Source organism: Epinephelus moara, chromosome 19 (genome assembly GCF_006386435.1).
Source record: "Epinephelus moara isolate mb chromosome 19, YSFRI_EMoa_1.0, whole genome shotgun sequence".
NCBI lineage: Eukaryota > Metazoa > Chordata > Actinopteri > Perciformes > Serranidae > Epinephelus > Epinephelus moara.
The window spans coordinates 1,571,113-1,583,509 of NC_065524.1; the positions used below are offsets into that span (position 1 = coordinate 1,571,113).

The 12,397-nt window shown below is 42.8% G+C and overlaps 1 protein-coding gene and 1 pseudogene across 4 annotated transcripts in view; both read right to left on the minus strand.

Moving 5' to 3' along the window:
- Positions 1–523: 523 nt before the first annotated feature.
- Positions 524–2,973, minus strand: LOC126407090 (uncharacterized; annotated as a pseudogene).
- A 2,421-nt stretch (positions 2,974–5,394) lies between these two features.
- Positions 5,395–12,397, minus strand: part of kcnk18 (potassium channel, subfamily K, member 18) — a 110,544-nt gene continuing 103,541 nt past the window's right edge. For 3 of the 4 annotated variants that reach the window (XR_007571706.1, XR_007571705.1, XM_050070842.1), the window contains exon 4: positions 11,236–11,377. Coding sequence is in view for 2 of the 4 variants with exons in the window: in XM_050070842.1 (XP_049926799.1) it covers positions 11,328–11,377 (50 nt within the window). In the remaining 2 variants the exon portion in view is untranslated. Of the gene's footprint in view, positions 7,139–11,235; positions 11,378–12,397 lie in introns of those variants that run through there. The other variant, XM_050070841.1, reaches the window with a different exon arrangement.

Sequence of the window (12,397 nt, forward strand, 5' to 3'; positions counted from 1 at the left end):
AACGTCGCGTGGTGGTCATTTTCGATTAAAGGCCAACGTCTCAGCGACGTCTTGGCAATGAGCAAACGCTCTCCCTGCTACGTCTTAACGATCTAAACTTGATACATCGGGCCGACGTCGGCCAGATGTATGTGTGCTATATGGGAAGCAAGTAGAAACATTGATTCCAGTGTTAAGTCGACTGTGGGAGAGATGTAACCGGAGCGCAGAGTGTGTATGCAGCGGCAGAGCAGATCGGAGGTGAGAGGGAGGCGTCTGCCTGTCAGCGCTGGTTCGTGCTTTCATAAGCCTTTGATTAGCATGGTGACGTGATCGTGCGAGATTGATTGACAAGGGAGGCCGGTGGATAATTTATGGAATAAATTGATACCAGCTAGATATAAGTATGCTGGAGGCCCAGATCTTTGTTATGGTATGACAGTGTGTGATGAAGTTGCACATGGACATGGCGTCCAGAGAGGGAAACGGTAGATGATAAGTGGCGTGGTAATTCTTGAAAGAATTCCAGCCGGTGAGGTAGGCAGATAGCGTGCTTGGTGCTAAACTGTTGAGGATGGTTTCTTGGGAGGTGTGAGTGAGATTTGCCAGATGAGGATTAAGCTGAATATGGTGGCTGAAAACGGTGGGATTGGTGTGGGATGGACATCCGAGTCTGGAGCCAAGCATCTGAATTTCTGGAAAGAGAAGCGGGAGAGTGAGTCAGCGATGGCATTGTGACCGGGAATGTGAGACGCGCGGAGGATGAATTGATGCTGAGCGGAGATGAGAGTGAGTCTGCGGGTGAATGGCATGATGGCTGGGGAACGGGAACGGCCTTTATTGATTATATCTACTACTGCTGTGTTGTCAGAGTGAATATTGATGCATTTTTTTGACCATTCGTGCCCCCAGATTAGAGTGGCGATGATCACGGGGCACAGCTCGTACAGAGCAGACGAGGGAGAGCGTGACTCTGTGTCGAGGGACTCGAACTCGGAGGGCCAAGCGGCAGCAAACCACCTCCCCCCGTAAAACCCGCCGAAACCTACGGAGGGAGCCGCGTCCGTGTAGAGTTGAATGTCCTCGGGATGGGTGATGAAGTCGTCATAGAAGAATGAGATGCCGTTCCAGGATTACAGAAATTGCTGCCACATGCGCATTTCTGTTTTACAAGTGTCGTCCAGAACCATGTGGTCGTGGAGAGAGGGAATGGATGCAGCTTTGGTCAGCAGTTGAGAAAGAAAAGATTTTGCCTGTGGAATTATGCGGATGGCGTAATTGAGGTGCCCGAGGAGAGCGAGCAGCTGGCGTTTGGTGCACCTGTCTGTCAGGAGATAATTAGACAAGAGCAGCGAGATGCGCTGCACTTTCTCCAAGGGCAGTGAAGCCTGGAATGACATTGAGTCCAGAGTGATGCCCAGAAACTCGATGGATGTGCCAGGTCCTGAAGTTTTTTCTTTGGACAAAGGGACACCGAGGTCGGAAAATGCAGACGTAAGTGTAGTGAGACTGTGGCGAGGAGGTGAGGACGGGGGAGTCACGACAAGAAAATCGTCAAGGAGATGAAGGACGTAGGGGAGCCTGTAATTGTTGGAGAGGATCCAGCATAGAGCCTCGGATAAAGAGTCAAAGATTTTGGGACTGCTCTTGCAGCCGAAAGTGAGACGCACGGAGAAGTAGTAAGCCCCCTTCCCGCCAGACGAATCAGTGCCATGGTGTGGTCAATGGTGGCGTACTGCATGGAGAAATCCGGGCTAGGAATAAGGCTGTTGATGCTCGGGATGTCGGAGCCGTGTGGGGGCGACAGGTCAATGATCAGCCTCTTTTTCCCCGAGTATTTGCATGTGGCGACACCAATGGGACTGATACGGAATACGGAGAAAGGAGGATGATCGAAAGGGCCTATCATAAATCCCTCAGTGACCTCTTTTGCCAGTAACGTGTCAACAGTGTCGGGCTCAGTGAGAGCGGATTGAAGATTGTGACATGTGTGGGAAGAATCAGGAAGCACCTCCGTGCCGGGGTGAAAACCGTGAGTGAGGGGAGGGGTAAGGAGAGACATGTCGGAAAGAGAGTGGAAGGCAGTGAAACACCCGCCGGAGGCACCCCTTGTACTGCAGGACGGGGCTCCTGGGCTGCGATGCCAGCCGGAACAGGATAGTTGGAAGGAAGGGTAGAGGAAAGGGATGTGGGGATGGAGGATGTGTGTGCACGGGGTGAGAGTGGAGGCCTGCGAGACAGGGAGGAGAAGAAGGCAGATATTGCGCGTGACATATCTGCGTCTGAGGGAGCAGGCACAGGGGGTGATACGACCTGACCCCCGGCTGGGGGAATGAATGAGAGAGGCTGCTCCGGCTGGAGTGGTGGAGGCGCCGTGACGTCACCGACGGTGACGCTGGCGGGAGTAGGCCTCGGAGGGCGACCCGGAAGTGCGGCCGGCTTGGGAGAAGGAGCTGTGGCCTCGGGAGCCCGGACGGCGGCTGAATAGAGCTGGAACAGCCTGGACTTGTTGTCGCTGCGGTGGAAGGGGATGTTTTTTGCCCTCAGGAACCGCTGGAGCCGAGCGATGGTCCAATCTCTGATGTCGGGCTCTTGCTGTGGACGTAGAGATGGTGGAGATGGCCGAGTGGAGCGTGACGGAGCGCCGCAGGAGCGGCGAGGTCGACTAGACGCTGCACCGCTTCGGGAAGGAGGAGGAGGAGACCGCCGCTGGCTCCCACGGTTGTGGACGCGGCGTCGATTTCCCACCCGCGAGGATGGAGGAGAGGAGGCCTGAGATCCACTAGGAGTTGGGGCGATCTCGTTGATGGAGCCCGACGGAGAACCACGGCGAGACCGAGGGATGTGGACCACGGAGCGCAGCCGGCTCCCCTGGGAGTTTTGGCTACCGGCAGACTGCTGAGACAGGGTCAGAGGATCACCTGGCTCGAACAGGGAGTCGTACAAGTCGTCGGAGTCGGACTCGGACAGGTTGACTTGCAGCACGTGATCCATCGGTGAGTAAGCACAAAAAACACACTTGCTGAGATACGTAGGGTCGCCAATGTTCGAGAGATCTGAGAGGCCTGTGGTAGAGCTGTGCTGGTATATATATGTTAGTCAGGTGATTAGAGGAGTGGTTGAGGCGTGGTCCTGCTCCTGAACCTAAGTTAAACAATTAACTCCATTTATTGCACATTATATGGAATTGTCAGCAGTTTAAAAGAAGAAAAATACAAAAACGGATTTGTTTTTTCATGGCTTTTATGAGAACAAATTTTGTTATTGCTCATGAAGTTTTGTTTTGCCATTTGAAATGGGAACCTACACATGTAGATCAAGTTTAACATCAGTTCTAAATGTTGTTAAACTTGATCTACATGTCTAAAGGTAATTTGATAAAGCAATGTGGATATTGTGAAAAATATACTGATATAAAAAAATGTTAATGCAGAATATATAATGGTTCCTTTATCTTATGATGTCTTTGATTGGCTGTAATTGATGATTTTTTTGTCACTGATGATTTTTTTGTCACTGTTGAAAAAAGTTTTAATGGCCTCTTGTTACTCCACCCAAGTGGGGAAATATGATTGGCTAATCAACATCAGGGCGTGGTCCAATTGACCTATCTTGGGTACGTCCCAAGTCTCTTATTTTATACTGCTAACTCCTAACTCCTTACTTGAACCGGAAGTAACTCCTTACTTGAACCGGAAGTCGTTCGAGCTCCGCCATCTTTAAGGCCGTCTCATGTCTCTTAATCAGCAATCCTCGCTCCTCACTCCTAACTCCTGACTCCTTAAATGTTTTCCTAAGTGGGAGGGACTAAACAGTTAGGTAAGGTGGCTAGGTTAGGTGGTTAGCAGTAATTTTAAGGGACTTGGGACGTACCCATAGCCTTCCTTTGTCTGTGATCAGTGCAAATCTTGAAGAAGGCCATGTGACCGAAACGTTGATTTAAATAAACTGCATACTATGGAGCCAGAGTGTGCGACACTTTTTTCTTCAACTGATCTTCCTCCAGTGATCAGCACCTCAAAAGTATTTGGTGTGCATTTTCTCTTAAAATTTGTAAGTTGAGGAAGACTGCCATGATGTTCAGCTTCTTTCACTTGTTTTGCTCTCTGTGCAGTCCTGAGTGTCTCCTCTGTGAAGTGGGGGTATCACAGTGGAAGGAGACCGAGGGAAGGAGTTCATGTAAATGACAATAATATACTCCTGGCTGTGACAACAGTGTTATCAAAACTGTTACATTTATACAAAGTGAACACATGAATTAACACACAATTACTGCCAAACATTAGAAAGCACATATGAAATTAGAAAACAATACCTTATGATCTGTTGTGCAGAATCTCGGCACTGGCAGCGGGAGCGCACGTCTCTGTAGGGTCTACTGGTGATGTGTCCTCTGTTGGTTGACAGTTTGATCCAGAGAGAAGGTGAGGCAAAGGCTGGCAGGTGTTATCTCATCCTCTGTTTTGAAGACTGACCAGGGTTAGCAGAAAGTAGAACATGTCTCTGTGGGGTCCAACATGATGGGTCCACTATTGATTGACAGTTTTGCCGATGCTGCAGCATCTGATCATCTGTTGCAGATTGTCTTGTTGTTGTGAGGTGGTCTTCACAGTGCTGTAGTTAGTGAGGCCAAAGCTGGCAGGTGAGGACACAGGAGAACTTTGTGTCCATTCCAGGGGGAAGTAAAGTTATATGAGTTTAAGTCTCTAGCAAGGTCACCTGCCCTGCCAGAGTGTGTAGTGGGAAATTTTGTGGGATGGAAATGTGGAGCTTTAGCTGGTAGGTATTAGAATATCAGACAGCATGTGTTACATCTGGAACACATGCTTTCTGATGTATCTCTGCTACAGTAAATGTTTCAGCAGCTGTGAGCTGCAGACAAAAATCCACTGAGATTCATGTTGTGTTGTTTTAGGGTATCCCATAGTTGTTGGTCTTGGTTTATGGAACTGTTCATGTAAATGAAACCTAAGTATGCAGTCACAGTACATATTGTTGGACTTTATTTAGTGGGTAGAGTGACATTTTATTTGGTAATCTTAACTTTTGATGGTACAGGATAATATTATGGGTCATAGTTGCTGTAGCTGTGAGCTGCTGAAACTGTTCTGACCCAAACCCACCCTGATAAATGCACAGGCCAAATTATCTTGGAAATATAGCTCATAACAATATAAAGTTACCTGAAAAAAAAAACTATGACCCATAATATTATCCTGTACCACCAACACATATAGTACAATATGTGTACGTATATATATATATATATATATATATAGAGAGAGAGAGAGAGAGAGAGAGAGAGAGAGAGATGCACTTGTGTAACAGAGAGAGAGATACACGTGTAACAGAGGAAAGGGCAGAAAAACACAGACAGAGATGATTAATCTGCAACTATAATTAATATTTATTTAATTGATTTAATTAGGACAGGTATATCATATTTGCCATGTTTTAAAAAGTTTAAAAAAAAGTGAAACAATAACAAAGAAATTAAAACAGATCCATTATAATTTATGTATTACATTGGATTGGCACTGTGTGTATCTTAACCTCCCTGTCTGTTACATTTTTCTTTGTTTTATTTTTCTCACGTGCTTTTGGGTGCAATGAATAATCAACCTAGTGGACAAAAAATCCTGACCAAATTAGTTGCCAATAAATATGACATCGATGGCATCTCCAGTGGCTACTGTGCCACCAAAACCAGGTATCTGAGGACACATAATGATCATTGTTGAAACAAAAAAACCTACACATTTCTATATATTTTCTACACAATAATATGGAAATGCTACAAGTCCCTGGTTTGAAGAAATGTACATTGCCAACATTTATTCTGGTGCTTGGGTTGTGTCTGCTGAGCGTGTGGGCAGCCATATTCATTTGACATCATGTCATTCAGTGAAGTTTAAATGAACAAACAAAACTGAATATAAAAGGCAATTTTATTTGGTTTCCCAGAAGGGAGTAAGAAATCAAGAGTTCTGTCTTGTAATCAAATGCAACACTATTATTTCCACCCTATGTTGGCCTCAAGGCAGTACAAGTGCCACATAGTACTAAAGTACATCTAATAATCATTTCTTGGCAAGATACTGCAGCTATATATGCAGAATTTGAAGTTCTTCTTGATAGGAATTGTCTTGAATATCACCCTCCTTCACTGGGAAAAAGCATTTGGCACATGCACACTTTTTAATTTGCTCATGCTTATAACCGAACAGCCAGCACAAAGAATTCACTGCATGAGTTCACACAGACTCCTGTTTTGGGCCTGTGTCAAAACCAGGAGTGTGACCTTGTACACCTCTTCGATAAGAGGCAGAGATTCTCTTGTTGACTTAATCATTCTCTTTATTTTGGAAAGTCTCCACATTTCCCCTGCTGATGAACTTGATGCATTGGCGATAGCAGCTTACAATTCGTGTTTGACCGAGCTTGAAAGCCATTGACATGATGGCCATCCCGACAATGATGAAGAGTGAGGTAAGCATGAAGTACTTAGGGTGATGGGGAACAATGTCACCAAAACCAATGGTAGTGAGTGTGATAAAGCAGAAGTAGAAGGGGTCAAAGCCTTTGAATTCTTTTTCCCACAATGGCAAAATCAAGCCGCCAAGAAAAATGTAGGCAAACACGATAAACAGAATCAGAACAAAGGGTACATCCAGCATTTCCATTCCATCCCCTAAGCCTGTGAAGTCCCAAATGGTATATCCTTTTTTAGGTGGTGGCAGCCGGTCTAGCTCTGGACAGGATAGGGTTCTGAGCAGTGGGCCTTTTCTTAGTAAATTCTCCCTAATGAGAATCTTCTCAAAGATCTCTTTGTTGTTTTGGAGCTTGATGGACTTTTGCCGTACATCTGCCTGGCTGTGCAGTACCTGCCGGATGTCGAGGGGTTCACGGACCAAAACGTCATGGCTGAAAACACAGGTGCTGTTCTCGAGTCTCCGGTCCTTTCCTCTCTTCCGAGACCAGGTGTGGGAACGAAGGGTTTTGCAGAGGGAGTGAATGCGCACATAGCCTCTGGACATCAGCAAAGCGAGAAAGTCTCCCACATCGAGGATAACCAGAAGCATGAGAGGAATGCCCACCATGGCATACAAGACACACACCACCTTACCAGTCAAGGTAACTGGATAGATCTCCCCATACCCTGCAAAAACAATTGAGAAAAAGTACGCTTAAGTACTGTGAAGCAGGGGCAACTGTAGGATTTTGACACTTATAGCTTAGCTCAATTCCTTTGGGGATAAGGACAATCAATTACACAAACACCCAAACCGTCTGACCTCTTTCTGACCACAGCAATCACATTTGAGTTTCTGATCAATGAATCTGGAAATACAAAACCATGGCTTTAAGTATGTTTCTACCAAAATTAAATATTTTGCGATGTTAAGCAGACATAGTCATGATTGAGGGTGCTTTCACATCAAACCAGATTGTTTTATTTTCATAAAATCTTGTGCGTTTGTCCAGTTTATTTGGGTTGGTGTAAAAGCTATGAACTGTGGACCAAAGAAGTGGGCAGAGACCGCTGGGTCCACTCTCAAGCTAACTTTGGTTCTGTTTCTATGTGGTGTAAAAGCGAAATGGACCAACCATAGGATTTTATGAGAGAAGCAATGTGATTTCAATGTGAATTTAGAAGCTTAAATCAATCTTCTGGTCATGAACCATCTTATAAGTGATCTTTACAAGTGGCATGATGAAATAAAAATATACACAGTGTCAAGAGTAGAAACAGGTTAATGGTAAGGATAATAAAATAGAAACAGGTTGATGTTAAAGATCATAAAATAGTAACAGGTTAACTGCCACTCGTCTGTTTAGAACAAGTGTAATCTGTAGTTTTTCAATCATTGATTTATTAGTGAATTACAATAGCTATATTAATTTCACTGGAAATATGTGGAATTTTGAAAATAATTTGATATAATTACCTCTGATTGCCTACGACCAAGAGGTATAATTGTTTGATCACTTCTGAGTTTAATAGGAATTGTGAAGATGTGTTGTCAACATTTTTTTTTCCCTCTTTTTGGTCAATAAATTATTCAAAGTTTCAACAAGTTGCATTTAGACTGTTACCTATTTAAGGTAACACTCCATTCAGACGCTGTTGCATGAAATCAAAATTGCTTCTATACTGGACTGGCTAGACTCCTGACTAGACAGGAAAACAACACAACAGGATAATGGTTTTTCGTTTGATGGAAATGGACAATGGTGGCAGAGATACCATGAGTAAAAGTTGCTGTCAAAATTTCTGCTATGCTAATGCTAACACTGCTTTCTGTACTGACAAGTGTGTATGTTTTTAGACAGCAACTGGCTTTTGTATTAGTAGTGTACCTTATCTGGATGCCCAGCATAGGTTTGAATCTCAGACTTTAGGGATGCCCCCTTCAGTAGAGGATTAGGATTACACCCGACTATGCCTATAGTCATAAGTGTAGAGTGTGAATAAAAAGGGGGATAAAACTGTTCCCTGTGGAGCTCGTATTTTAGCCAAAATAACGTCAGACAGTTTATTATCAAGCCTGACAAACTGAGGTCGAGACAAAAGGTAATCGTTGTTCATTATAAATGTGTTGTGCACTTTCAAATTCATTGATTTGTTATCTTAGAGATGTTGTTTAGTTGTATTAAAAGCACTAGAAAAATCAAAAAACATAATTCTAACAGAGCTGGCAGTTGTTTCAAGGTGGCTGTTATTACTATGAAGCATAAAACGTAGTGCAAAAGCTGCCCCATGTGTTAACATCCACCCTGCATCACAGCATTTTGGTTTTGCACCTTCAGCAGCTTCACAGCCATCTGTGATTCTACCATCTTTGAAGTTTACCCTTGTCAGCCATTGTTTTGCAGACCATGTAGCCTCAGTCGCCATTTTCAACCCATATCACCATTTTTTTCGTTGTCTGTTTACACTCACAAACTCGCTCTCAGTCTCTTCCACTGTCTCACTCTCACACACACGGATGTAGCCCGAACGCACACACACAAACGCACACACACGCACGCACGCACACACACACACACACACACACACACACACACACACACACACACATATATATAGTCACTAGTTAGATTACATATTGTGTGTTTTACTTTTGCTACCATTTTCAAGAAATGCCATTGGAATTTACATGCTTTCAGTTTAATATGTACAAGAGTGAATGCTGCCAACCTTTCCTAACCCCTAAATCCCCTCAACCTTTAATAGCTATTGATGCAGTAATTTGGGTTGTAGTTATTCATTTGATCATTAATCTAGTTTCAAATTTGATGAGACTAAGTCAATTAGTCGCTATCATTTTCAAGTTTTGAAGGGTGGTGCCCAAGGTGAAGTTAATTCTATAATACAATATAAATACTGATAGTCACTGTAATGCTGTTCAAGCTGTAGCACCTACAGTGAAGCAGTATGCCTTTTCTTTCAGCATGGACATAAACCCCAGCCAATATCCAGATGTGGCATTCTGCTCATGTAGTTCCTAATGATGACCTGGAGGTGAAGGCTGAGATCTCTCTCTGTGCTGTAGTGTTGGAACACAACAAATGTCCCACAAGTAAGCTCCTGACCACCTTTCGAAGTGGACAGACCTCACAAGGGTTATGCCCTGGATCCTGAAATTTAAAGAGCTACTTCATCAGAGCAGGGTAAGGTGTTATTTTATTAGGATAAACCCTTTGAGATTTATCATCTCGTTTTCAGGGGGTCCCAACATACAACTTAGCAGTGGCGGCTGGCCCATAGAGGGCGCTCGGGCGCCACCCCCCCTGGTATTTTTGGATTTTTTTAAATTTTTTTTTAATAAACATTTTTAAAATTAACAATAATCACTTATTTTGAGTATGAGTGTGTTTAAAATGCAACAAAACATGTCGTATATAAAATATAAATCATCATATTTTAGGGGAAAATAGCTTCCGGGTCATCTCCTAACCTCTTAGAAACAGCGCCCAGTGCCGTAGAATATAACAGAGTCGCGACAACGGAAGTCCAAAATGCTTGTGCGTCGCGTGACTCATGTAGACCTCGGATAATATATGTGTAGCACGCCATAAACAATTACATCTTTATGTTGTTTTTTAAAGTAAAATGTGCTAATATTTGAGGATAAGTGTTAGTTTACTACAGTTAGGTAAGACTCTATTAATCCCAACCTTGGAAATTCACGTTACAGCAGCTCAGAGCTCAGAGCAGAGGCAACAGAAAAATGATAAAATATTTTTTAAATACAAATTAGACATAATGAAAATAATAGAAAATCCATATTCACCTTTCACTGAAACAGATACTGTATGCTCATGATTAATAGCTGCACAGGATGAGTGTAATACACATGATGTGTAGTATTTTTACTGTAAAAATATAGGAATGTATAGATATCCCACAGGAAGTGGCAAAATATTGCACACAGGAATATTACACAGTATGTACACAGTGCACAGTTTAAATATAAGGGATGTGGATAAGGATATGTATTTATATATGTATACAGGTCAGTATAAGTATATTAATGACATAGCATAATTATATGATAGAAATGTATTATTACACGGTATAACTATGTGTAATGTGTATATAACATTGTCTGCCTTGTTTAAATATGTTAGTCTTTCCTTACCTTGGTGAAACAACATTTTGCTTTTATTGCTTTAAATTATGTTTTCAATTCTGTCCTTAGTCTTGTGTGGTTGTCAAGAGTAATCACATCCTAACATTTATTGATAATGTAATGATTCTAATGATTTATAACTAATGTTATCTTAATTACTTTCAGTGGGACAGAAGGAGACCGACGGGTGACTACCAATGACTGTCAAGTGACAGCACATTGGGTCACTGGGCTACCAGCAGCAGCAGCAGCAGCAGTTTATAGACATATATATTTTATGTATCTTTGTCTTTTTACTATGTACTTATTTACTATAACAAATTAATTTTTAATAAACTCAGAAACATGACTTGGATGTCAAGCAGTTTGTCTGTGCCCTTCCTTCTGTGTTGTCCTCTCGTACAGTCTCCACCATGGTGCTGTGTGGGGATGTTCTAATCGTTTAGAGAGAGAGGTACACATGCACAATTTCTTCATTGACACAGAGATGAAAATTTTTTTTTGGCTTAAGTCAGCAGGAGTAACCTGAGACTCACTACAGACTACAACAACAAAAATATGTAAGGTTATCATTCTCAAATACTGCATTAGCACATTTCCACAAACAAAGACCACACTATTGGGAAGCTCAGTGTTTGGTTTATTAAAAATAAGGAACAGGGAAAGGCTTGCAAAACCCACAGAGTTGAGACTCAGGGTAAGGGGGTTGTTTCATTGCGGGGTGAGTTCAGGCTCCATTGCATCCCCCTGTTGTTCTTGTGCTGAAAGAGAAAAAAAAGAAAGAGGAGAAATGGTTAGGCACACGTATATATGCCTGGGTCTGACGTTGCCTTGTGAGATAAGGCACAAGTATGACAAGTGGCATCAGTTTTAATTGCATTTGTTTTAAGTTGTCTCATATATAAAGTGTTCCCGAATACTGTATGCATTCAACCACTATGGGATATGTCTGTGGGTAGACAAAAGTGAGTTGTGTGTGGGAAGTCACTGCAGGCACATTTTGATGCAGACCAGTTTGCCAAGACCAAAAAGGGCAAGACAAAGCTTAGAGCAGATTTAATTCCCACCATCTTTGTGCATCATGCTCTGAGCGCCCCTGCACCACAATGCACCCCTGGACCTGTAACATCATTGTTATTGCCACTCCTGAACTGTAACATTAATGGTCCTCATCCTGCAGCACTCCTGACATGAGCCACACAGCATCACTGCAGTATAATTCCTTAAAATGTTTACTTATATTTCAGTGCTGGGTGGTGTTGTAACTGCAGCTAACTGAAACCAGCAGGTGGGTCTACCAACTCTGGTGTATTAATTTGCACTTGTCATAGTGACTGACTGGCAAGCCAATTTGCTTTTGTTGTGCTAAACTCAGCATTTGACTACTGTGTTTCATTTGACTGGCCTTCAAATATTCATCCCTATCTCATAAGTTATCAGACTTTGATCCTGTGTCTGGTCGTCTCTGTGTCCACAGTTATCTCTTTATTTGAAAAGGTCTAGGCTATTTAATTGTTTAATATCATCACACTGTTATTTATATCCACCTTATTTTTCACGGAAACACGGAGGCAAAACAGAACGCAGCCAGCTTCCGTTTTTTTGTGCGACACTTCCGGTCCAGCACTCTTACCACTGTGTAAATGGGAATCGCCTTGTTGTTTACCTTGTTTAGCTATATATATGTATATATCACATTTTTCACGTCAATGTATCACCGTTTAGACTAATCTGATGTTTGTAAAGTCTATAAACACAATGACTGAACAAACATTAGTATT